This window comes from Neurospora hispaniola, assembly GCF_033458365.1.
Source record: "Neurospora hispaniola strain FGSC 10403 chromosome Unknown B0T23scaffold_4, whole genome shotgun sequence".
Lineage (NCBI taxonomy): Eukaryota > Fungi > Ascomycota > Sordariomycetes > Sordariales > Sordariaceae > Neurospora > Neurospora hispaniola.
This window is the reverse complement of record NW_026944409.1, coordinates 1,922,312-1,947,714: the sequence shown is the minus strand read 5'-3', so window position 1 is coordinate 1,947,714 and position 25,403 is coordinate 1,922,312. Positions and strand designations below refer to the sequence as shown.

The 25,403-nt window shown below is 52.3% G+C and overlaps 7 protein-coding genes across 7 annotated transcripts; 3 read left to right on the top strand and 4 right to left on the bottom strand.

Moving 5' to 3' along the window:
• Window positions 1-2,389: 2,389 nt before the first annotated feature.
• Window positions 2,390-3,142, bottom strand: B0T23DRAFT_379701 (uncharacterized protein). The gene has a single exon (XM_062837160.1). The coding sequence runs from the start codon at window positions 3,028-3,030 to the stop codon at window positions 2,809-2,811; it is 222 nt and encodes a 73-aa protein (XP_062692895.1). The 5' UTR covers window positions 3,031-3,142; the 3' UTR covers window positions 2,390-2,808.
• Window positions 3,143-3,146: 4 nt separating this feature from the next.
• On the bottom strand, window positions 3,147-3,638 carry B0T23DRAFT_395797 (uncharacterized protein; the record flags this gene model as incomplete). The annotated part of the gene is made up of 1 exon (XM_062838211.1): window positions 3,147-3,638. The coding sequence occupies one exon, from the start codon at window positions 3,636-3,638 to the stop codon at window positions 3,147-3,149; it is 492 nt and encodes a 163-aa protein (XP_062692894.1).
• A 9,483-nt stretch (window positions 3,639-13,121) lies between these two features.
• Window positions 13,122-13,870, bottom strand: B0T23DRAFT_428709 (uncharacterized protein; the record flags this gene model as incomplete). Its single annotated transcript, XM_062840149.1, has 3 exons — window positions 13,122-13,171; window positions 13,610-13,726; window positions 13,858-13,870. The coding sequence occupies 3 exons, from the start codon at window positions 13,868-13,870 to the stop codon at window positions 13,122-13,124; spliced, it is 180 nt and encodes a 59-aa protein (XP_062692893.1).
• Window positions 13,871-16,130: 2,260 nt separating this feature from the next.
• B0T23DRAFT_142036 (pyridoxal phosphate-dependent transferase) lies at window positions 16,131-18,239 on the top strand. The gene is made up of 2 exons (XM_062832374.1): window positions 16,131-16,946; window positions 17,027-18,239. Exons 1-2 carry the CDS (start codon window positions 16,541-16,543, stop codon window positions 18,079-18,081), a joined length of 1,461 nt encoding a protein of 486 aa, XP_062692892.1. The 5' UTR covers window positions 16,131-16,540; the 3' UTR covers window positions 18,082-18,239.
• A 468-nt stretch (window positions 18,240-18,707) lies between these two features.
• B0T23DRAFT_412515 (26S proteasome subunit RPN7-domain-containing protein) lies at window positions 18,708-20,939 on the bottom strand. The gene is made up of 3 exons (XM_062839489.1): window positions 20,156-20,939; window positions 19,261-20,075; window positions 18,708-19,173 (listed from the first exon to the last, which is right to left on the bottom strand). The coding sequence occupies exons 1-3, from the start codon at window positions 20,618-20,620 to the stop codon at window positions 18,975-18,977; spliced, it is 1,479 nt and encodes a 492-aa protein (XP_062692891.1). The 5' UTR covers window positions 20,621-20,939; the 3' UTR covers window positions 18,708-18,974.
• A 188-nt stretch (window positions 20,940-21,127) lies between these two features.
• On the top strand, window positions 21,128-23,511 carry B0T23DRAFT_379688 (mRNA capping enzyme-domain-containing protein). Its single transcript, XM_062837159.1, has one exon. The coding sequence runs from the start codon at window positions 21,405-21,407 to the stop codon at window positions 23,064-23,066; it is 1,662 nt and encodes a 553-aa protein (XP_062692890.1). The 5' UTR covers window positions 21,128-21,404; the 3' UTR covers window positions 23,067-23,511.
• Window positions 23,512-23,783: 272 nt separating this feature from the next.
• Window positions 23,784-24,710, top strand: B0T23DRAFT_141932 (uncharacterized protein). Its single transcript, XM_062832373.1, has one exon. It carries the CDS (start codon window positions 23,918-23,920, stop codon window positions 24,620-24,622), a length of 705 nt encoding a protein of 234 aa, XP_062692889.1. The 5' UTR covers window positions 23,784-23,917; the 3' UTR covers window positions 24,623-24,710.
• The last annotated feature ends 693 nt before the right edge of the window (window positions 24,711-25,403 follow it).

Sequence of the window (25,403 nt, the reverse complement as noted above, 5' to 3'; positions counted from 1 at the left end):
CAGGCGGTCGATGGTGACTTGAGCGGTGAGCAAGCTCTATAAAATGGATCTAAATGCTCAAGGAGATGCCAAAACAGTTGATTGGGACTTGGCAAGCCGTGGACCCTGCACACGTCTCCAGGTGGCCCTGGAAGCATGAAATACAACAATTCTTTCGGCACCTGCCGGGACTTGAACGATGAGGAGGGAAAGGAAATATGGCAAATAGCGAGAAACGAACATGAGAATTCTTACCTCAGGAGTAAGCCAGAAGCTTTGGAAAAAGACTTCAGAAGTAGACTGGCAGTCTCGTGTTATTGGCTTGGTATCTAAGGCCGATTCTTGAAACCGAATATGGCTTGTCGTTGAAGGTTCGATGAGGTGAATCGTGCACGGTTCAAGTGTGATCCAAACCGGGGTCCTTTACACGCGGGACGCCCTGACCACCGATCAATACCCAAATATGACGACGTCAATCTAGTCGTTGCACCGTCGCAGTATCCCGATTGCTGATCGAATTTCGAGATTTCGCCGCACAGCCCGTTCGTTCTACGAGCGTGAAGAAAAAATCTCAAGAGATCGTGACCGAAATTTCCGGGTCCGTCAGTTGATAAGGCAAGTGGGTCACAGACGCTCCGCTTTCTCCGTTAGCTACGGGTATAGGCTGTGCTCTTTGCGAAAGGACGGAAACGCCGATGTCGCGATGCAGGATGAACCGCCAAACAAATGGCCCGAGCAAATCGTAGTAGACGAGCTTCTATAGATAAGTTCGAAGTGACCTGTCTCTTGCCGCTCAAAGAGAAGACTTGTGCGAAGGCCTTAGCTTTGCGAGCTCAAAACGACCTGCAAAACAACTGTTGCTGAGCACCGACGGTTGTACTGACAGCTCGAGCCTTATGTCCTGCGCTTAAACAATCGCTGGTCGTTCGCACGTGGTAGCTGCGTCGTGTTATTGATAACTCGAACCGACAAAGTACGTGCACGATACTGTGTGGCCTTCGGACCGTTCTGGGGATTGTCGATTGTCGTAGTGTGGACCAGTGACAGCTCCTGGGAGCTAGGGAGGAAATGCAAGTTAGCTATTCGGGTTCCGATCAGGTTGGACGGAAAGCGGCACAATCGAAAAATGGCAAGAGTTGTATCTATCGGTGCTGAAAAGGCGAGAGATAGTAATAGTCGAGTAAGCACCGCAGGGTGGTTTGGGAACTGCCACAAGATAAATGTATCTTTTTAGGGGCAACGGAGAGAATGACAAAGAGGACGATGCAGGTAGTGAAAGGCAAGCGCGCTGACCAAAAAGCGTGTGTTTAATTATCGATGTCCGATGAGCCGATAGGCAGACACCGAGACAGTGCAGCGAGACCTGCTAAAAGCTGCGAAAGTAATGCAAACAGCCAGCTCCGGGACGAGAAGATGCAAACGCGCGTTGGCCACCGGTGGTGCAATTGGAGGGTCGAGGAATGGTGATGGGAAAAAAAGATCAAAGTCGCTCGGGTGATTTGTTTGTTAAGGAACTTGAAGCTGAAGCCGAAGCAGCACGTCTTGTACCGCGCTGGGCAACTCCCACTACTAGTAGTCCGTAGTGGTAACAGGGCGACGGGGGTAGGTGAAAGGTGCTACTGCGGACTTGACGATGCTCGGACCACTTTGTTGACATGAGTCCAAATGAGAAGCACGTACCTCTTTGGCACTTTGATATTCGTGAGATCCGTGTGTCTTCCGTCACGATGGAGTACGAAGCACCGCGTTTCAATGCAACACGACGAACCGCCTAAACAGGGTGACGTGGAATGAGCGCGCGGGTTTGGAGGTGCGAGAAAAATGCGTCGCGGGGGCAAAACAACTCGCAGAAAAAAAAAATCGAGCCGCTGGGAAAATTTGGCGTACGGTGGAATGTAATCGATGTTAAAGAGACAATGGATGATGGAGCGCCGTGTCGCTTGACCGCCCGGGAGTCCTGGACGTGCGTGTGGCCGTGTGTGGGTGGATAGTTGGATAGGTTGTGGTGGGCACGGTCGAAAAATAAATCGGTGGAATCGAGGCTGCCAGTGCCAAGACGAAGGAAGGGCCAGCAGAAAAAAGTAAAATCGAAACGGCTCCGCGGGAAATGGAGTCAATCAGTGGCACTAACGACGGGTGGTTGCTACCGTAAGGTGAATCGTCTTCCCTACCCTTGTGGCTTGGCAACTCGGCATGTCTCCACCCGATATTTGGTTTTGCCAAACCTGTCCGTGCGTTGTTTTTCCGCAGCTGTCAGACAGCTGATGCAGTCAAGGATGTCGGCCAAAGAGGAGCACGTCCCTCCCAAACGCAGCTGGCAGAGCTAGTAGCTGTGAGGTCGTGTAATGTACAACAGCTACCTCTACGCTACGGATCTCGAGTCCATTTATCATCCGATTCCTACGCGGCACGCGCAATAAACCATGAAACCCTCTGCAAGCACAACACCAGTCGACCCGTTCACCAGTCACGCACAATCGGACATCCGGATAGAGTGAATCTCTGAAATTCAGATGAGAGGAATTGGCATGCGAGAGTCTGTGTAAGTATCTTGGCAGCTCAACCCTAATCCTCACCAAGGGTTCCCAGCTTGCAAGGCGTGTCCGTATTAAGTCCATGTCAACTGTCGACTTTTTTCAAACTTGCTGAGGAGTCGGATATGCCAAACGAAACACGAACATCAGAATCACCAATATAAGGTGCTATCATCAGCCAGAAGCAGGATGTTACGCGGTAACTGACCAGGTCATACTTTTATTGTTGCTACCCATGCTCAGATAATCTCTACTGGTTTTGAACCATCTAAACAATGAGGTTGCCCTTGCGATCTCATATTACCCAAGATGCTTCTACCGACGGGTACGCACACATGCCAGGAACTGTTGAACTTGATTGTTTGTAAAGCGCGTTGAGCTCGGGCCTCGTGGTTATAAGGGTCGGTCGCATCGAGTTTTTCGAGGGTTGGTTAGTGACTGATTTCGCGAGTTTGCTGCGCACTTTTCTACATGTGTCTGTATCATCATCGATTGCAAAGCTCACATATTTGCGCATAGGTATGCATCGAGCCTGGACTGGACCTGTCGGTTATGATCGCTATCATGAAAAGGCATACAACATAGTCAGTACGTTCGAGGACACTCGGGCCTCACCACCATGCATGGGTAGTATTAAATATTCGACGCCTGCTTCAATCTACGTAGGCTGCATGCCCCGTCGTTTGCCATCATGTCGTGATAGTACCCGGATGTGTTTTCCCCCTTGTACCAGGCTACAGCACAGTGAAATAGCCGCGAGCTCACGGCTGGAGAATGACAGATGAGAAGGCTTGAGGCTGGCCTGTCACGTCCTCGTCGTGACTTCTTTCGCGGTTGAATGGACGTTGGTGGAGGAGCCTGCTCGACAAACCAGCCAAGCCCGTTTCCTGTTTGCATGAAATGGGCATTTCGGGTGGTTGCATTGAAAAGAATGGCGCTCCTGTGGACGGACTGCCATTCACACGCCGTGGGTTCCTGGACAGGGGTAGCGGAGGCGCTGTTGTGGTACTTGAGATTGGCGAGAGATTGAAACTTGTCCTCTTGAGGAAGGTTTCGAGAAGGCTTCCAGAAGCCCCATGATTCCCGCTTGTTTTGGATGATGCACCTCGCCTCGCGGCAATCCATGGTGGCTCTTGATGCAAGTCGCATCCATCTTCTCACGCAGCCATCGTAGCTACTGCCCAGAGACCCTTTCCATCACAGATTAGTGCCAAGATGAGGTGGGTATCGCATCCAGATGAGAGAAGTTGAAACGATGAGAGAAAATGATCAAAGGAGATGACACACAATACAGGAACAAATCAGACATAGCGGCCTCTGATCGACACCACGATGAATCTTGAAATGAGCCCCAAATAGTATCTGGGTAACTGACAAGCACGCCTGGATCCATGGAAACGTGGAGGGCGGCAGTTCGGAACCAGGCAAGCCATGCACGCAGGACCGGGCGAGATTACCAGGGCAGGCCGACGTTCTAGGGGGGCACATGGACAGGCACACGGGGCACAGAACGTTTCGAAAGCTTCCAGTGGTCGATGATCGTTCTATCAGGTGGACCCCTGATTCATGCCACACAAGACGGGATGGATGCCCACCCAATTCTGTCAACTCTGGGCAAAGCTCCATTCTCCAACCAATTTCCTGTTACCGTCAGCTGAGAAAACCAACGTTACAAAGAACCCACGCTAGATAGTCAATAATAATTAGAATCTCACACAATCGATCGAAACAACCAATGGATGTCGTGGTTTCTCACCGCCGCGTGACATTAACACAAATGTAGAACAGGTTGGAAAGATCATGATAGCCGGCCACACGCCTTTCGTACTTTCCGCAACCCAAAGTCGCGGGAAGAATGGTTCATACGTATCGTCAAATATTTGGTAGCCTAGTCGTCAAAGACGGTTCAACGGACGTTGTCAGTGGGCTGGACACGGAGATGTTTCGGCAAGCGGCATGAGGTGTTGCTGTTTTAGTGTTATAGATGTGTTAGTAGAACCCCGCCCTCAAGTCTCAGATGACCCAACCTTCTCTGATGAAACAGTACATCAGATGCTGATCTGCCGCATGGGAAAATCAACACCCAACCACGCTCCTTTTCCCTTTTAGATGAGTCATTCGTGATGCTTCCCACGAGCGATCGCTAGTTCTTTTCCCCATTGTACGGGCTCAGACCAGCTGTTCCCGCCGGCTGCCAGAAGCTGGAGAACAGCATGCGTGCCCCACTATTTCAGAGGGACAGAATCTGGCTGACCATTTCCAGAGCTGGGTTTCTGCGCGACGGGAGCTTCGACGACAACATACACTGGACTCGGGGCATTTCATTGATACACGAACTATCGGTCTGGGGGACATGGAACTTATTTAGCGGTGAACAACCCATTTTCTGTCTATGAAGCCATCTCAACATGGTCTTTAGGTAGGAGTATGATTCTGTCGCATGAACCCCCTTCTCCCTTGACAGTTCGCTGAGTTCAACACTACAACCATCGCATGGGTCCAATTCCATACCCGTCACCACTCACAATATCATCGGTGACCTGTAACCTATGTCAGAAGTTTCGGTCAGAAAATGATTCGTACCGACAGATTTGGGTTTTGAACACCCCTTTTCGAAGGCTTCAACCCCGATCGACATGCCAAGATCCGTTACCGATTGCGCCGAAGCATGGTAAAAAGCAGTGCTGAATCACTCGTATCCAGATTGTCGGTATCGCCGAAGCTGGGGGAGAAGAGAAGTCAGTTTCCCGCTTTTCACTTTCTGATATGGCTAAAAATAGAGAGTCTCAAAGAAATGTGGTGAGATTCCCAAATGTCTGTTTGCCTGGCATTCCCCAACGTTTAACGCCGACACGGACACTTCGTTTCACGACTGCCGAGATATTGCGGATCTGGACGAGCCCCGGCCCGGGCCCACCTGTCATCACTTTGTCGACCGCTCGACCACGTTCTCGCTTTCCACGCTCTCCCCCCGGCAACCGACAGGGTCCCGACTGGTCCGACGACCGAGAAACTAACTAAATGGTCCGTGACATCCGTGACCGACCACGTTCGACATGCGGAACAGTGTTTTGGTCGGTACGTCATTTCTCGAACTCCTAAAAAGGGGAACCACGATACCACACCGCAATCCCGGAGCCCGGCATGGATCTTTTTTTGAGACTGACCACACTACACTACCCACTGAGGTGCGGTGCCATGTGGCATCTTGAATCACAACAATTCTCCGAAATGACACGGATTGCTTCCGTTTTCGTTAGACCATACACTGCAGCGGTGCGATGAAAATGAGCTTGAAATAGGGGATGCGAACATCCAGGCTCATTTGGATCGACCTTGACCATTTGTTTCATTCTCACCACGAAACATGAGCTTTAGGCAAGCTTTCTTTGAAGTTTAGGTAATGAGGTCGCTAACCACATATGTCGTGCTCTATCTCCTTATGATAAAGTGACGTCATGCTCGGATTGAAGAGAGCGCCAGATAGTATCGATTTGGTCGACTCGCTACTTACAACGTCACGGTAGGTGTTCCTCAACAAAAGAGGTTCAGATCCGAGACGGGAGTTATTGCGATGGGAGGTCGCTCCCTCCCTGTCTAGGGGTATCTAACTCAGGTACCTCCAAGTAGTCAGCGCTGGGGCACCTCTACCATGCCATTCGGATGGTACTTACCAGTGGAAGGTACTGCTGTAGTGGTACGTAGGCTGTACAGGGTGAGAGCAAGTATCTCACAAGCATCACTCTCTAACAGTTAAGTGGGAGGGTGGTGATCAAGAGGAGTGGTGTAGTGCAGCAGTCCCAATGATCGATACGAGCGATCTTGGTTATAGCACCAATCGTTTCGCAAGTTTCGTTTTCTGTACATTTTGGTGACTATGGAAGCATCGTGGGTAGCGAGGTCATCCATCCAAATTTTTATTTTGTTTTTTTTTGAGGTTAAACAAGCCAAGGTGTTCCTGAGTCAACCTCCATGGGGTCTTTTCGCGAGAGGAAAGGTCTTTAAGATCGCAAAGTAGGTAAGTGCTGTACGTGCGATGTACAAAGTTTAGTTGGGAAGGAACAGGATGACCACATCATTGATCTCATATCATCGGGGGACGAGCGGGATCGCGAGAGGTATAGTAGTAGTGGTAGTGGCAGCACACAATTCATCACGGGAGGTCGAATCTGGGTCGACCCTTCCGTCTTTTGATAATATTCGATGTTAGGAAGGTGCTCTCGTCTTAATGACTTCCCAGACTACCTAGGTACCTACCTTCCACCGACTCAAGCATTGTCAACGAACACTAGAGGTACTTACCTAATCTTCGCCTTCAAAGAAACCTGGAAGGTACGAAGTGTGTAAGTCTGAAAGACCAAGCAGTCGCCGACTTGGCTGGTAAGGAGCATTTGATGCAGCCTCTTCGTTCCCACGCACTTGCCTTGTGACCCAATTGTGACTGGGAACAAGTGGATGGAAGTACCGGGATCACACCGGAACTTCAGTTTTTTACCTAACGCCCATCATCATTCATTCCCCGGTTATTTCTCTGTTCTCACGGTTGCTTCCAAAAAACTGTCCTGGCTCCAAGGCTTCATATCATTTCGAGTTCTACCATACGTTCTGTTCTTGTAGCACGCATCATTCGTTACAATACTCGGCCTCATCTGCTGGTGGGCCCAATATTGTCCGATATCCTCCCTTTCACCACCTTCGCGATCGATTATAATGCTCGAGTTACGCCAAGCTGTCTAACATGGATCATCCACCTCGCACGAGACCCTTCAACTTTGAGAACTCGGAGGACAATGCACCCGTCGGGCCGACAACCTATCAACATGCGCAACTCGACAGCGGTAATCAAGTACCATACTCCGGTACAACGAGCCCCAACTCAGAACACAACGCTGCATACCAGGACAAATCACAGACGTCACAAGATGTCATTCAAGAGACGCCCAGGAGCTTGCCACTTGCTCCCGAGGAGATGGGGCTGATCGAAAGACCAAAGATGAGAAAGACTTTCGAACTTGACCAAGAATTCGAGTTCGGTCCTCCGCTCCAGATTAACCCAGGACAATTCACAAAGCAGTTAAAGAATCCTATCCCACTCTATCAGAGTACTCAATCACCAGTTGTGACTTCCCAGCCAGCTAACAAAGACAACAAAACTCGACAACTCCCATTCCTTCTACAAAAGCCAGGGCCAGGGAGGCAAATCGAGGAGAGAACTAGCAACATTGTTGTCTCTGCACGCGACCGGCTGCCTTCTGAGACAACAGACCATCCGAGCTCCGTCATTTTCCATGAGCACGGAGCGCAAGACACTGAACAACATCCGAAACGGACGGTTGACACTCGCCCTCCACCAAGGGGACCTCCTTCTGTAGATGCGTCCCCACCGTCCGCCCAAAGACCTTCAAAGGTCGCATTGCCCCTATCAGGGCCACACATCAGTGTACCGCGTGTGAATACTACAAGTAATCGGCATTTTACGTCAGACCAGGAACCGGGTGACTCCCGCTCACAAACCAACCATCAAGCCTCTGCCGTCAATGCGTCAAGACCCTTAGAACAACACAGAAATCATGCCGCAACTGTTAACGAAGTAGATATCAGCAGTGATCGTCATCAGTTTCCGTCATTCAATGACACAGGGATTGCCCTTGATGGGGAGTATCATTCTGAAGAAAGGGACGGCCAGTCAAAAGATCAGTCTTCACCCTCGAGCGCTACCATGAGAAACAATGTCAGACTGTCACATACTGACACGTCTCACCACCAAGACATTGACATGATCGACTATAGTCATTCCCGTTACCCTGAGACCGAGGACGTTGTCAACGTGGAGTCTAGAGGGGCACATGTCAGATCTATCGACTACCCTGCCAGTCGGCAGCCCAAAAGCACTAGCTCACACTTTGAGTCTCTCCATCAAGAAGAACCGTCCAACAAAAGCCTCCAAAAGTCCCACACATCACATGGCGTCTTGGACGCGAACACCGTTGGCTCGGGCAAACCATCCAAACGAGGAGCTGGAAAGGCGCACTCTTCTTCGAAGCCTCAAGCTGTTTCTCCAATCCGTCTCCGGGCAGCTGCACCGACCGCTCGCTTGCACAAACAGCACACGTCGAGGAATCCTAAAACTGCATACGAACAGAATTCTCGGCCACATTTGGAAGGCCCAAATGTGTCCAGGAGAAGGGCAGCCGTCTCCACAACTGCGAGGTCGGATATAATCGATATCACGAGTACACCCGGCAGTGAGATAATAAGATCGAGTCCGGCCAACAACAACATGAGCGTCAAGATCAGCCAAGAATTTACAAAAGATCTGGCTGGGGTTCTCAACCGATTCACTACTCAGCACAACTCCACCAGGCAGGAGCTGAGGGAGAGGTATCACAAGTACATCAGGCAGCTCAAGAAAGTAATCAAGAAGCGTGAACATGAGGCCGAGGAATACATTGCTCGGGTTGAGGAGCAAGCCAGTGATATCCGAGATCTTGAGCACTCCAATGGTGAAAAGACCCAGAAAATTGAAGAGCTCGAACATTCCAAAGGGGAAATGGCCAAGAAGATCACAGAGATGGAGGCAGTGCTTGAAGCTACCGAAAAGCGAGGCTCAAAGGCAGAAGGGAAGTATCGCAAAGTCAAAGACCACCTGAATGCAGCGATTGAGGAACAACAAAAACTATACCTCATGTCTAAGTCGCAGTGGGAGAAGGCTATCAGGGAGGTTCGGGAGACCGAACGCAGTCATGGTGCTGCCTTGGAAGAGATGCTACAGAAAACAGAGATAATAAGGCAACAAATGCTTGAAAAAGTTCGCCAGACAGTCGGTCAATGTAGACAGGACACCTCGAAATGTAGGTAAGATTTGCGTTGCTCGAGCGACAAATTCTGACGGACTCCTTAGTGTACGGCCAGATCGACGCCCTCACACGCCAGATAGAGCAAAAAGACGCCGAACTGAGCCACGAAAAGAAAGCTGTGAAAATGCTTTCACAGCAGCTTGAAACCCTTAAGATCACCAATGAAGGCTTCGAAGCGCTCCAGTCTCGGCAAAATGACATTATGGGCAAGATGGACGAACAAAACGCACAGGCGATCCAGAGACAAGTAAAAGCCGACGACGCAATCGGGACCCGGTGAGTATTTCAGATGGAACATTACATCTACTTGAGCTAATTTCGATAGACTGGGTCAGATTGCCGAACAAGTTGGGTCTGTTTCCAAAACGGTGTCAGAGCAGCCTCAAGTGCTGTCAACTCTACAGAGCCAGCAACAAGGGGTATTGGAGCTGTAAGCATATTCGATGGCCATCAATTGCCTGTGTACTGACGTCCTTAGTATCACATCAAAGCTTGAGGCTGTCATGGAGGCTTCCGGCACTACCGAGAAAACGACCACCCAAATCTCGGATGACATCAAGGCCAATATGGAAAATATTTTGAGACAGTTAGGCCACGAGAAGGACCTTCTGAGTCAACAGTTGAACCAAAATCTCACGGAAGTTGGCAGGCTTTCTGGTTGCCTTGCCGAGAAGGAAGAGGCGCTCAAAAATTGCCAGCAGGAGTTCAAAGACTTGAAGAAACGCTTCGAGGACCAACAAATTCACTTCAGTCAACTTCAGGCGCATGCTGTGGAGTTGGAAGTCGCTCATGAGGACTACCAACCGCTCAATCAACAACTCCAACGCGCCCAAGCAGAAATCGAGCGGTTGGAAGCGGAGGTTGGCTCTCAAACAGCAGCGATTTCACAACTCGAGAAAACAATCCGATCAAAGGAAGAAGCATACGTCTTTGAGGTCAAGCAGTTTGGCTCACAAGTCCAACAACTCAATCAACTGATCATGGACAAAGAAGCGACCATCCAGTCAGCAAGCGCCAAAGCTACAGAGCTTGTCCGTCGGGAACTCCTTGTAGAAAAGGACAAGGAGACTGCTGAACTAAACAAGACGATCTCCCAGTTACGCAGCGACAGGAACGCCTTGGACGACCTAGTGACGCAACTTCGACAAGAGAGAGCCAGCGAGGAAGAAGCCAAAAGGCAAAATGCTCGTACAATCGAGCTTTTGAAGGCTAATCTGGCTATTTCTGAGAACCAATGCTCATCTCTTGCTAAAGAATTGAAGACAAGATCAGACGATATCGCCGAGTCTCGTCATCAGAGATCTACTCGAATCAGCGGTTTGGAGGCAGATCTCGCTGTGTGGCAGAAGAAGGCAGCCGAGCTTGAAGAAAACTACATCGGGCTGCAAGAGACTGAAAGACAGCATACCAATGAGATCGAGTCTTTGAAATTTACGCTTGCTGCTGCGGAAAGTAAATGCTCATCACTTTCTGAGGAGTTGGAGGCGAAGTCACTCGAACTCGAACAATTCCAGCAACGGGGCTCTTCTCGTATCATCGACCTGGAGAAAGAGCTTGCCAGTTGGCAGAAGACAGCAGCCGAACTTCAAGCAACATATTCGGGAGTACAGCAAATCGAGAAAACACGCGAGGAAAAAATGCAGGAGTGCTTTACTACCATGGAGCAACTGGCAGTAAAGGAAGGATTTGTTGCTTCAGATGCTGGAAGCTCAAAACTGTTCGATAGCGCTACAACCTTGGACGAGGTATGGTCAAAGATTCCCAAGGCTGTAGAGCAGATAATGAAGATGGCATCAACGAAATATCAGGCCATTCTCGACAAGCAGCACCAACAGCTCCAAGCACTAGGTGGAGTTGCTGATCAAACAGGAGCGCCAGTAAGTGAACTGCAGGCATTACTTGTCAATGCATGCAACAAGATCGGAATAAACCCACCGCAAGAAAGCAAATGTGGCGATCCAGATGGAGTCAGTGGCACGACAACAACTCCACCAAACACGGAGGAGACATCATCCCCGTTCCTACAACATCGTGTGGTCATGGGCCTTCAGGATCAAGAACGGAGGGTTGCTGTGCGACGGCCAACATCTACGGAAGGTATACGCAAAGTCCGTTTGCCTCCACCGCCCTCTGTTGCCCAGGAAAAGTCAAGGAGGAGAGAGGCTGCACCTCCTAAATCGATCATGAAGAGAATGACGCGTAGTGCATCCCGGGAACAATTGATAGACAATTCTTCGGGGAGTGGTGCGTTTGGGAGAATCGGACCACTTGAAACCTTCACAGCAACTCCCCCTGAAAGTGCGGGTGCTTTTTTGGAGCCAAATCCCGTGTCTCAAGAAGCTACGTCCGGCCACTTTTCAGATGCCTTTGCTTCAGGAAGACCTAACAAGCGAAAACAACCTGATGATATCGTGGATTCTCCTGTAGTTCCTCGGCGCGGGAGATACTCGAAAGGGGCCGGGGGAAAGGGTACGACCAAAGACATAACTTCTACCCCAGCTTCAGCACCGCTTCCTAACGGCTCAGATGAACGTGGAACTGGCGGAATAGTACGACCACAACGGATTTACCGAAGCCGTCACGCCATGGATAAGTTAAGCGAAGGCTCCAAGCCTTCTGAAAACGGATTGATTTCCATCAACTTCAAGCCCTCATTTGGCCTCCTACCTGAGGTCATGAACGGTGCCAACAGGTTTTTGCCACCCAGATCAGCACCGACTCGAACTTATGGCAGTAGAAGGTCCGTTGATCCTGCGGAAGACACCAGCTCGGTCAGTCAAACGAACGGCGAGTCCCAATCACGGTCTCAGTCCCAGCCACTTTCGCGATACGGGGGCGCCAATGATGAGACCCAAGACTCCATGACCCTTTCGCAGAATGCAAACAAAGAAGACGGAGATGACTTGCTTCTGCCTCCGCCTGGGAATCAGTTATGATCCATATGTCGATGCGTGGCGTATTTGTGTGGATTGGAGACTGTGTTTCGAATGAATCGAGATTCAATATGTATACGACGAGAAGAGTGTGAAAGAATCCCTGTGAGATGTTGGGAGACGGGTCTTGTGACAAATGGAAAGTTTGATTTGCACGAAAATATAGAAAGATAAGATAAACGATGTACGATGGCAAGAAAAGTCAAAGATGTCGAGCAGGTGTCACGACAGACTGTCTGATCGCGATAGAAGAGCTATCCTCACCACATAACACAAGAGAAGGGAGAGCCACTTGGCAGTGGAACTGGGTCACGCCCAGCATTGCCGACGGCCGAGGGGCGTTGTGCTTATCTCTTGACTTGTTCATTCTCTAATCAACCTGGCCCATCGGTAGAGCGAAGAAGCAACGAACCCTCCATGGTGCCAATCCATAACTCACAGGGTGATGTTATATACTGGTGGATCGGTAGTACAGTAATAATACACGACCATGGACTGGACGGAACGAGGGACCCCATCTTATTCTTGCGCCTCTCTTCTCCATGTATCCAGTCCAGTTCCGGTCCGGTCCACCCCCCTCTCCAGCTCCAGCTCCAACTCACTCGCCAGCACTGGCCATTGTCTGCTGGTGATCTGCTTGAAACACAACCCGGTCGAAATCGTAACTTGGTGTGACGTGGTAATCCGTGGAGGGGGTGCTGTAACCTTTTACTTGTCGCTGGTTCGCCGCTACGCTCTTTGGTTCCGTATCGCAGGCTCCGCGTTCTCGCTCTGGCTCAGGTTCGTTCGACGGTCGTTAGGCCGGGGCGAGTAACGATCTATGACCTGCCCTTGCGTTTCTGTTCGAGGAAGAGGACCTTGCGGCGAACTATGGTGGGGAAGCGAAAGTGTTAGTAGGTATTTTTATCCTCTTCGAGATCCGTGATTGGTAAAATTGTCTGTCGTAGGCGAGTGCTTCTTCCGTCCCCTCCTCTCTTCTCTGGTGACCGGTTGGTTGGCTGGTTGCTTTTTTTTTTTTTTTTTTTTTTTCTTTTTTTTCCGAAGGTCCGTACGTTATGCCGTCGTCCGAGTCTTTGAACTATTGCGTCCCAGACCTAATCCCAGTCCTAGTCCCAGTCCCAAGCGAGCTCCCCAAGGTCCGTTCAACGAAGCGTATTGGGGTGTTGCGAATCGTGCAAGTCGAGAAAGCCCGCAACCAAAAAGAGTTCCATATCATGCCCGTGTCGTCGTGTCCGCCGAATCAATCATGTAGGTGGTTGGAAGCGAAAGAGGTAGATAGCAATGAGGGGAGAGGATATGCGCATACCGATCGGATCGTATTTCAGCATGCTCATAGGCAGCGAGGTACGGGGACGGGTGAAGGTGTAGAAGTAACCCGTCATGGCCATAGAGATTAGGCGCACGTTGATGATGCGGGACTTGGCTGTTTGTTGTTTACCTATCAGCAACTATCGTCTTCTGTTTTCGGTTTCCGGTTTTCCCATTGTATCGCTTTTCCCTTTAGGAAAACAAAGCAGTAATTGCAGACACACGGGTGAGGATGGAGTTGATTACCCTTCTTCGCCATGTTGAACGACTTTTGTTGCGCTGTTGTGGTGTGCAACGGCGCGCGTGGACTGGACTGGATCAAGTGCGGTACGGCGACGGGCGACGGGCTGGGGCTCGTCCGGACGGAGAGGTTCGCAAACTGCGGGCGGAGGGCGGGCGGATTCACGGAGCACGGTCTTTGCGCCGGAAGCTCTCCAATCGACGTCGGGTCGTCCGCGCTTCTTGCGATTGCGATTGTAGATTTTGCCTGCCGGCCCGCCGGGGTGCGTGGGCCGTGGTGGGACCGTGTGAGGGTCGAGTGCGCTACTAGCTGGGCTTGGCAGGTGGTTGCCCGCGGCCGGGGTTTAGGATCGGTGAAGGCAAGGTGAGGAACAAGGTGAGTGTAGTGAACTGAGAGCTCACCGATGAACCCCAGAGGCCTTGGCCAAGACACAACGGGCGTGATATCTACGAACATGTCTTACAAATCTATTGACAAGGGAACATCAACAACTTTGCTGGGCTTGTACACTGAGAGACATGCATTCAAAACACAACTTTGATATTCATGTATCGGAATTTCAACATGGCGACCGTTGACAGCACTTTGGCTGTAATCATGCCCGTTCGGCCAACAATGCGCTGAAAGGGAACTGTGTAAGTCGACAAAAAGGGTAGTTCCCGCCTGGATACATGTAGACATAGTCCACTGGTCCTACACATGCCGCAGCGAGAATACAACGGCCCGGATTTAACGTCGTGGCTTGTCAGGCAGCACAGCACAGCAGCAGCTTACCTTGGCGGTTGCGAAACAGCTCAGCGATACCGCCTCGTTTGGCGGATAGCAGTCCGGGTCAGAATATGGCATTTGTTTGATTGACTCTCCATACTGTACCAAGACAGTAGTCTCGATTCGGGCCTCTGCGACCCCGCCAGAAATGGATCGCGGGAGCAAAACCGGACCGGAACGAAGACTCTTTTGCAACAAAAAGTTCTAGACCACACCGCTTTCCGTGCTCCTGTTTCGGAGCTCATTAGTTCAGTTTGGGTTGCTGCATTTGATGAAAATAAGAAAAGAAAAAAAAAGTGTGTTTGTTCTTCTGCGTGCTAATTTTTTTTTTTCCCCATTCATAGTGTCTTTGCGTCTGCTGTGTTGAATGCGGTTTGAAAACCCAACCCAACTGACATAAACCGGACTCAGCCCTAAATCACATCCCGTCCTCTCGATACTCCCGGAGCGAGTCAGCGCACCATCAACGACAAGTCCTTCTCCCGTTCACCTTTGACGGCATCTCCGGGAGTCCTGTCTTCCCCACCTGGCAGTATCGAGACCCTCCTCCCCCCATCCATCAATACACTACATCAGAAAGAGATCGACAATCGCATAGATGGCTGCCGGACTGTCAAACGCCCTCAAGACCGCCCGTCACCGGCTGCCGAGCGCGGCCGTGAGAAATTATTCAATCCCTGTCCAGCAGCCGGCGTGGGGTCCGGCGACATGCGGAGGTAAGGATCACCAAACCCTTGCCATTCGCCAAAGCGGCGCGAGTTCTCGTCCGACTCGGATCGATGTGCTATTGCGTCGCTTTCACCTTCCCGATGCTTCCCCTTGTCCCGAACTTCCCCAACTTTGTTTCCCCGCGTTTACAACCCTCTCCGTTGCAACGGTCTTGGCGCCTGCTTACACAGCAGCTGTTCATCTGCCTTCACTTTCCCATTCCCAATGTGTCTGCTGTTGCTTCGAGTTCATGATCCAAGTTGCATCCTGAGACCCCGTCCCCAGAATGTCACCTGCACATCTCCCTGTCTCCCCTTCCTCCCCACAACGGGAATCACCATCTCCGATCTCGGCAGAGACAACCACACACAACACACAGAGAGTTGCAGCCAAAATCTTCAACTCCCGAGAGCCTCGTGGCATGCAGTGCGTGCATAGTCCCCTACCTATCTACTTGATGTCGATGCCTGCTCTGAACCAATGCAATTTAGCAATGTTGCGGTTGCCTCGTCCCGTTTCATGGCAGATTACGTAGGTACCAAGAGGTACCTTGTGCGCTTAAAGCGCCTCAGGGCAATAACCTGAAGCACTTTGTTCCGGCCGCTCAAATCCCGAAGTAGTTGGTGTATTCGATCATCGGACATGTCGACACGACAGGCGAGACATGCGCTGATTCTTCTTCAATTACCCGTCTTTCATATACACACACACGCAAGAAAGAGCTACACAAGCCAACCATTTAGTGTCGGTTTCGCTCGTTTGCTTGGTCTCTCGTTTTACTCCTCTTGAGCCGGAGCTTCCCATTTGTTATCCCCTTGAGCCGGCCTTCTCTCTGTGAAATGGGTTCGCCAAAGCTGGTGAACTTGTCTTGTAAACCCCATCACAATCTCTGAAACTTGTTGTTGTTGTTGTGTTATCTAGCTGGTCCATGTACATTGCCCCTTCTGTTTCATGGGCCGGCATCAAACAAGCAATCCTTGCGCTTTCTCAAGATAACGAGAGACAAGCAAGCCACAGTACTGTACCTCTTGGACGGGGGACTGTGGGTTCCGAACTAACGAAAGTTTTCTAACGTGGGCCCCCTCTCCAGCTTCCGGCCTTGACTCCTCCTCGGGACGCGCTGCCCCGCTGTCCAAGTCTAATAATACCCCGCCGGTTATTCACTCGTTCACTCAGCAAACTCGGTTCCCGTCCTTCACTCAGATTCGCAAAATGTCGTCCTCCAACTCCCGCCGTCTCAACATTGACAACATCAACCCGCACGTCAGAGCGGCCAAGTACGCTGTGCGCGGTGAGCTTGCCGTCAAGTCCGAGGAGTTCCGGGCCGCCCTCCTCCGTGGAACCTCCGACATCCCCTTCAGCCAGGTCATCTCGGCCAACATCGGCAACCCCCAGCAGCTTGACCAGAAGCCCATCACCTTTTTCCGCCAGGTCCTCAGTCTCCTCGAGAACCCTCTGCTTCTCGAGCATGAGGACGTCCTCATCAACCACCTCGGCTACAAGACTGATGTCATTGAGCGCGCCAAGTGGTTCCTCAAGAATGTCGGCTCCGTAGGAGCTTACAGTGCCAGCAACGGCGCCCCTGCCATTCGACAGCACATTGCCGAGTTTCTCGAGAGTAAGCAGCCCTACCCGTTCGTGCCCGTGGGGTACATGTATGTCACTGTTGCTAACATCCCTTTTTTTTCCGCTTCCTAGGGCGCGATGGCTTCCCTGCCAACTGGCAAGACATCTACCTCTCTGCCGGTGCTTCTTCGGGAGTCAACACCCTCCTGCACATCATCTGCGCCGATGAGAAGAGCGGCATCCTGGTTCCCATCCCCCAGTACCCTCTCTACACCGCCTCGCTCTCCATCCTGAACGCCACCTGCGTTCCCTACCTCCTCGATGAGTCCAAGAACTGGGGCACCGACATCAACACCATCAAGGAGTCGTACCAAAAGGCCAAGGACGCCGGCGTCGACACTCGCGCCATCGTCATCATCAACCCCGGCAACCCCACCGGCGCCTCCCTCTCCGAGGAGGACATCCGCGCCGTCCTCGAGTTCGCGCGCCAGGAGCGCCTCGTCGTCCTCGCCGACGAAGTCTACCAGACCAACGTCTTCATCGGCGAGTTCATCTCGTTCAAGCGCGTGCTCCGCCAGCTGCAGAAGGAGAACCCCGACGGCAAGTACGACTGCGTCGAGCTGGCTTCCCTCCACTCCGTTTCCAAGGGCATGGTGGGCGAGTGCGGCCACCGCGGTGGCTACTTTGAGCTGGTCAACTTTGATCCCGAAGTCCAGGCTGAAATCTACAAGTTCGTCAGCATCATGCTCTGCGCGCCTGTAATTGGCCAGTGCTTGGTCGAGCTGATGGTCAACCCGCCCAAGCCTGGCGAGCCCTCCTACGAGCTCTACCAGAAGGAGTACCGCGGCATCTACGAGGGCATGAGAGAGCGCGCCAACGCCCTCCACAAGGCGTTTGAGCAGATGGAGGGCGTCGAGTGCGGTGCTCCTCAGGGTGCCATGTACCTCTTCCCTACCATCAACTTGCCCCCCAAGGCCGCCGAGGCCGCCGCCAAGGAGGGCCGCACCCCCGACGAGTTCTACTGCATGAAGCTCCTCGAGGCTACCGGCGTCTGCGTTGTTCCTGGTTCTGGGTTCGGTCAGAAGGAGGGTAGCTTGCACTTCCGCACTACCTTCCTTGCCCCTGGTACCGAGTGGGTTGGCAGCATTGTCAAGTTCCACAAGGAGTTCATGGATCAATATCGTTGAAAGGCTCACACCACTGTCAAAGTGCATTTGATTCGAAAACGGTACTTGATGAAAGGACTCTTTGCGGTTCGTCACGGTGGTGATGGGTGGGTGTCGACTGTCCTCGAAATGGATGGATGGTCTGACTATGACGCTGCGCACAAGGGGGGGCACTCGTTCATCGGTTCTGCAGCCCCTCAAGTATCAAAGCTGCCGTGGGAAAACAGGGTGTGACCCTGGAGATATCATCCCTTCTCTCCCCTGTAGAATGTCACCTGCCCTGTCCGCCCATCTACCTTGGGGATAGATATGCTGCCCATCCCAGCGTCGGGACCGGATAATGAAGTTGACAGGAAACATGGAACGGAAATAGCGAGCGATTTCTTGTTTACCAAGCAGAACTCGGAGTATGAAGGACAAAAAAAGAGCGATTTGGTTCGGCTTTTGGTATGGTTTGGTTGGTTGGTTGGTTGGTTATGGGATCTTTGATGATACCTCAGCGTTTATACTTTGCTAGCCTTTTGCATTGTACGTATGTACGTAGCCTTATTTAGGATACGAGGGACATACGAATACAAAAGTAAACAAAAAGCCTGGACAAGAAGAAACGGAGTCTTATGAACACATGATGCAATATCCGTGACAATGAGGAGCAAGTCGTTTTGTGTCTTCTGTCTTTACTAGAACCGAGTTAGGCCCTAACGACATTTCAATGTGATAGGTTGCTTCAGGCTCTATTCTCTTCTGATTTCTCTCCTCCTTTCATCCATCCACTCAATCCATGCCCTTGATCATTCATATCCCCTTCCTTTCTTCCCGAGGTAATCGCTAACGATAGCACAGCTCGCTCATACATCATTGACCTTCCCCTTGTTTCACTGCTAGCTTCTAATTCTCTTCAAATTGGTTCTCTACTACGCTCTTTCGCTTCCCCTCAACCGAACAGCCTGTCCGTACTTCTGCAGCTTGGTAATCAGCTGGTCACCCTGGCGGACCACGTCCTGATACTGCTTGTTCTTGTCGTCGGGCCGGTTGGTCTCGATAACACCCTTGCCATTGACGCGGTCGATGGTGCAGGGGATACGGCCGGCGGCGATGAACTTTGCTAGGTCACTGTTTTTGTAATGTACCATCAGCATATATAGAACTTGTGTTGGGGGAAAGCGAGAGGGGGATAATAATAACGAGGGGAAAACCAACCGATCCAAGAAATCTACCGTAACACCAAAGTCGTTGGCCATGCTATCCAGTCCCACAACGCGATAGCTCTGCAGCAGCTGCTGGTACGCGCGCAGGCGCATCTCGCGGATGAACCAGTTCTTATGCTCGTGCAGGTAGCGGTCCTGGGTGAGGAATTGCTCCTCCACCAGGGCCAGCGCCTGGAAGAAGAGCTTGTACCGGCCGTTGTACAAGCTGCTAACCAGCTGTGCGAGCGGGTCAAAGTCGACCGCCATCTCCGCCTCAGGCTGTTCCGTGCTGCTGCCGAGCGTGGTCAGGTTGACTACGGCCGTCCGGGCCGCCACGGGGGCGCTATCGGCGTCCTGCATCGAGGCGTCGGCTCCCGGGCCGGCCGAGATGGCGCCGGTCAGTGCGAGCAGCTTGTCCTCGCCGTCGCCAAGAATCGCCTTGATCTCGGGGGCGTCCACGACCTTGGACTTGAAGTCGACGCGCTTGAGCGAGACGGAACCGGCGAGCACGGCGTAGACTACCAGATTGCTGTAGGTGCAGAGCTCGTACGAGGTAAAGGTGGACAGACTGTCGAGGAGCAGGGGGGCGGCGCCGCTGTAGTTGCGCACGGTGAGCAAGTGCAGACCCTCGTAGGCCTTGAGGCGGTTGCGACGGTCCCAGTCGCCGCCCGACTCGACAAGCGACTTGGCGCGCTCGACAGTCTTCTGGACTAGCTGCTTGTCGCCAAAGAAGAGGCCGAGGCGGATTAAGGCGAGCACGAGATCGATCTTGGTACCTAGAATGCTCGTCTTCTCGAGCAGATCTTGGTGCGCGGCGATGGCTTTTTCCTGAATGGGAAGAGTGGATGCTTAGTATATGTCGGTTGGTGGGAGTGTATGGACAGCTAAGTGAACTTGTAGTGACCAACCTTATCGCCAACTCGGGCCCAGAACTCGGCCCTCTTCCCCTTGGCAGCCTGGATCTCTGTGTCTCCCGCCTTCTCGACAGCCTCATCCTCCTCTTTTTGGAACTCCTCGAGCTCCTTCTCGTTCTCGGCCTGCAGCTGCTGGTACAGGTTCTCATCCCACGGTAGGCTTAAGCTTGTGGTGGGCTTGTGGGTCGCGATCATGCCGGCGGCGATGCTGCTCTTCCTACCCAACCTTCCGGCAGCGGCAGTGTTGGAGCCGCCTTCCCCAACAGAGTTAAGGACACCCTCGGTAGGGTGCGCAAGGTATCGGTAAAAGGGCGCCATCTTGTGCTCGGTGATGGCATCTTGAAGGTTCTTGACGGCCGCTTGTTGGGCAGGGCGGGCGGCGTAGGGGTTTGTGAGGGTGAAGACATGCTGGGCGAGGGGCAGCAGAGGCCATTTCGCGTATTGAGGATCGGAGCCCATTTTGTAGTTGTGATGGGTACTAGCTTATGAGCCAAGGAGGGAGATGGGAGAGGAGGATGCAAATGGAAGACGGCCGGTGCTGGTCAGTGTCCGTCGTCTGGTAGAAGCACCCCGCTGGAAATCGGCAAGCAGCTGATGGAGGTGGATGCCGGCTTAAGATGGGAAGTTTCGCGGTGTTGAAAGCTCTTGGAAATTGGATCGCAATTTGTGACTTGGCCTGGCGCTGTGATTCTACCAAAGATGCCGGGTCGAGGTGAGGCTGGGTGGTGATGTCTGTGGTTTGTGGTGCTCCTTGAATGGTTCGGAAGGTTGATAGAGTAGCTGACCTCACTGGAGAGTGAAGTGACCAAGGCCCCCAGAGCTCGCGCGTCAGCACTGAGAAGTGGAGACAGAGCTTGGAAGGCGGGCCAGGCCTGCGAGTGGAGCCGCTGGAACAGTGCCCGGGCAGGCACACTTCATCGGCTCAAACACCGACCGACCCATGCTTGCATCCTCAAAACACTTGCATCCCGACTTCCTTTTCCAATTGCTTTCTCTCCTCGACAACAACAACAATAAGAGTTCTCAACCTCGACATACCAAATTTCGAGTCTCAGAATCCACTTTCAGGATTTGCCTGTGTCTGTGCTCGCATCAATCGATAACCATAGTCAAAATCACAACTCACACCACTCACCGTCGCATCAGTTATTCTGCTGTTACACGAACCCTGGACGCTTGCCAGAGTTGTTCTTGCCGATGATCAAGTCTCCTCGCGAGACCACATCAATATTATTCTCCAAAAATGTCAGGCTACGATGGTTACACCAGTTATAGGTCCACTCGCAAGAGGCAACGCTCAGAATCGCCCTACGACGACGACCGCAATGGCCGCAACGAAGACCGTCGATACAAGTCTGCAAGGCATGACGAAGATGAGGACGACAACGATGTCCTCCCACAGCCGTTTGATGCCCGCAAGTTAGCCCCGGCCAAGAGAACACAAACCCCCACTACCAGCGGCGAGCCTAGAAAGCAGAAGCGGCCTGGCCAACGTGCCCGCATCACGGAAGCCGAGCGCGAACAGATTCGCCAGCGTCAGATGGAGCGCGAGCGCCAGGCTCAGCGGGAGGCAGAAGCGGCCGCCGAAGCCGAGCGCCGCAACACGGTCAATGACGTGGTACGCGCCCATTACAATGCTGTGCCCGAGCGTGGCCGTGACTGGCGCAAGACGGACAGTCGCATCAAAGGTCTCCGCTCCTTCAACAACTGGGTCAAGAGCTGTATCATCCAAAAGTTTTCTCCTGACGAAGACCACTCGCCTGGCGCTCGTGAGCGGGGAATCAGTTCGAACAATCAGTTGTTGGTGCTCGACATTGGATGCGGCAAGGGCGGTGATTTGGGCAAATGGCAGCAGGCGCCACAGCCAGTGGAGCTTTATGTTGGGCTGGACCCAGCAGATGTCTCTATCGACCAGGCGCGCGATCGGTATCGTAGTATGGTGGCTCGTGGCGGTCATGGCGGCAGGGGTGGACGGGGTGGCTATAATAGGAGACAGCCGCCACTCTTTGAGGCGCGATTCCACGTCAAGGACTGCTATGGCGAGTCGATTGAGGACATTGACATTATCCGGCAGGTCGGGTTCGCGTCGTCCAACATTGGTGGCCCCAGCCACCGGGGCTTCGATGTGGTCAGCATGATGTTTTGCATGCACTACGCCTTTGAGACGGAGGCTAAGGCGCGGCAGATGCTGAAGAACGTGGCCGGTGCACTGAAGAAGGGTGGTCGGTTCATAGGATGTATCCCGAACTCGGACGTCATCAGCTCAAGAGTGGAGGAGTTCAACAAGCGATTGGCAGAGCAGCAGAAGGCTAAGGAGGATCAGGCCCAACCGAGTGTTGAGACCGACGGAAACACGCCCAAGGAATCAGTTCCCAACGGGGATGAGAAGCTCTCATCAGACCAATCACAGAGGAAGCCTACTCCAGAAGAGGGCGAGGCCTCGGAACAAACCCCCAAACCTGACGAGGACAAGGAAGAAGGGGAGCTGGAGGAAGGCGAGCTTGAACCTACTTCGGAAGCCAAACCACCCTCCGACCCAACCATCGCAGAATGGGGTAACGACATTTACCGCGTGCGGTTCAACGGCCCCACGCCTGCTGACGGAATCTTCCGCCCTCCGTTTGGGTGGAAGTACAATTTCTTCCTTCATGAGGCCGTCGAGGAGGTCCCCGAATACGTGGTTCCCTGGGAGGCCTTCCGTGCGCTTGCGGAGGATTATAACTTGGAGTTGCAGTACCACAAAACTTTCACGGACGTGTGGGAGACGGAGAAGGATGACCGTGAACTGGGGCCCCTGAGCGAGAGGATGGGGGTCAGGGATAGGATGAGCGGAAAGTTGTTGGTAAGCCCAGAGGAGATGGAGGCGGCGAGCTTCTACGTTGCTTTCTGCTTCTACAAGGTTTGAGACTGTTGTCAAGGTGATTCTGCGAGGGAGACTTGGACGTTTTCAACGGGGCATGATTTATTCTCCCCAAGCTTGATTACATCACTGCGCCATTATGGGTTGGCAATGGACCTTGAATGATGCATTTCCCTTCCTTCGTTGTGTCTGAAGACAGATGCTATCTTATCAGAGAAGGCGAAGTGTGACCCTGCTTCTTTTGCTATTTCAATGTCTTGGGGCCTTCGCCGTGCGTCTTGTGTTGAAGAACGAGAAGACGGTTGAACTAAAAATTACGGACGGGTTTGGACGGGCGGAGTGGTTCTCAACTACATGATAGACAATTACCAAGATCTCTCGTCACCTTGCTGCAAGCCATTATATAGCCAGTCCTGTACGTGATTAACCTTGATCACTAGGCCCGACCAAGGCGAGCCTCGCTTACCAATAAACTACACTAAACGCGGACTGACACCACTACGGTGCCGCTACCCCGGGATATTTACGGAGTTGCACGGCGTTTGCCCCACTGCCCCACCAATTGTCAGCGCCCGGCGGCGATGACAGTCTGGCGGATTCCATCTATCCCCACATGCATTTGTTGACATGCCTTGGACTTGGACCTTTGAGGATTAGGAGAGAGCTTGTGATTCGAAAACTGCGCCGCATTCACACGCCAACAGCATTGTGTCATCATCAGTCGGACGGGGGTTTCAGACAACAACGATCCGAAAATCCACCGATCATTCGCCAGACTATCTTGGGATATACTTATCGAGTCATCTCATCACCACCCAACTCAACTTCTGGATTTCATCTCACAACCTCTCTTCCCCCGTCAACATTCATCCATCACCAACCAGACACCACCAAACATGTCCCTCCCGAACCCAGACAACCGCCCGCTCCTAATTGGGCCTCCCACCGGGCCCGAGGCCCCCTTCCCCTTCCGCATGGAGGGCGAAGTCATTTCCGGCTTTGGCCGTGGCTCCAAAGAGCTCGGCATCCCGACCGCCAACCTGCCCGTCGACGACGAAAACACCTGGATCAAGAACATCGACTCGGGCATCTATTTCGGCTGGGCATCGCTCAAGTTGCCCGCTTCGCATCCCAACTCAGTCTTGTACCAGAAACCTCCTACTTCCGAGCCGGTGATGATGGAGCCTGTTCAGCAGCAGCAGCAGCAACAAAATCAACAACAACAACAACAAGAAGGGGGAATTGAATCAGCCCAACAAGCAAAGCTCGTCGACCAACAAACCGGCCAGTGGCAGATTTACCCCATGGTCATGTCCATAGGCTACAACCCCTTCTACAAGAACACGGTGCGCTCGGCCGAGGTGCACGTTTTGGGAGAGTTCGCGGCTGATTTCTACGGGGTGGGCATGAGGCTTTTGATTACGGGGTTCATCCGTAACGAGAAGGATTACAGCGGGCTGGAGGCGTTGATTGCTGATATCCACTTTGATTGTGAGGTTGCCAGGCACAGTTTGGCGAGGAAGGGGTGGAGAGTGAGGGAGTTGGGTGTGAAAGAGGGGGGAGAGGAGGGTGAATTGGATGGGAGTTGGTTGGTGAGGTGAAGGAGGAGAGGTGAAAAGGGGGAAGTGAGAGGGAGGTGAAGAGATGAAGGGGAATTGGAAAGATTAGAATTTGTGCGGCGAGTGGGAATACCGACGGGATGGCAAGACTACCTAGTACCGATAGAATCTAGAGATGGGACGCTGCGCTGGAGCTTGAAGGATGCAAGAACTGCAAATCTATATAATGCGGAGACAATGTTGAATTAGAAGGAGAGGATGGGAGACTGGGAAATGAAAAAGGATGCCGTGGGTACCGACGACCAAGGGTATCACGTGCATGCCGACTTGACCTGCCGATTGATAAGATAGGCTTCCTTTTGTTCCTTCTCCCCTCTCCAGTGTCGTGCACCTCCATCGTGAAGGAGCGACCGGTATTTGGATGGGGTGGAAATTGTTTTTGCGAGACTGGTCTATGTGAAACCCCCAAGTTCTTCCCCTCTTCATCATCTTTGCCTTGTCTACCATGTCTTTGCACCTTCTCCACCCTCAGCGCAATCTTCACCTCCTTTCTCTTCACTGTTTCTCATTGCAAGGTATCAAAGGTCTAACGATGGTGCTTGTGCTTCTAGTTCAACTTCACCATTGGGCAGCGATGGGCCAGCCAGAGGTACACAAGCGCCCCATCTAAATCCAGGTACGAAGAAAAAGCGGGCAGCGGGCTAACACAATGTAAAGAACATGTCTTATCCACATCGATCTCTCAAGATCATAGACTGGCACCAAATGATTTCTATACCAGGCGAGTTCGGTCAGATGGCGTTATGAAAGGCCGTTATATCCG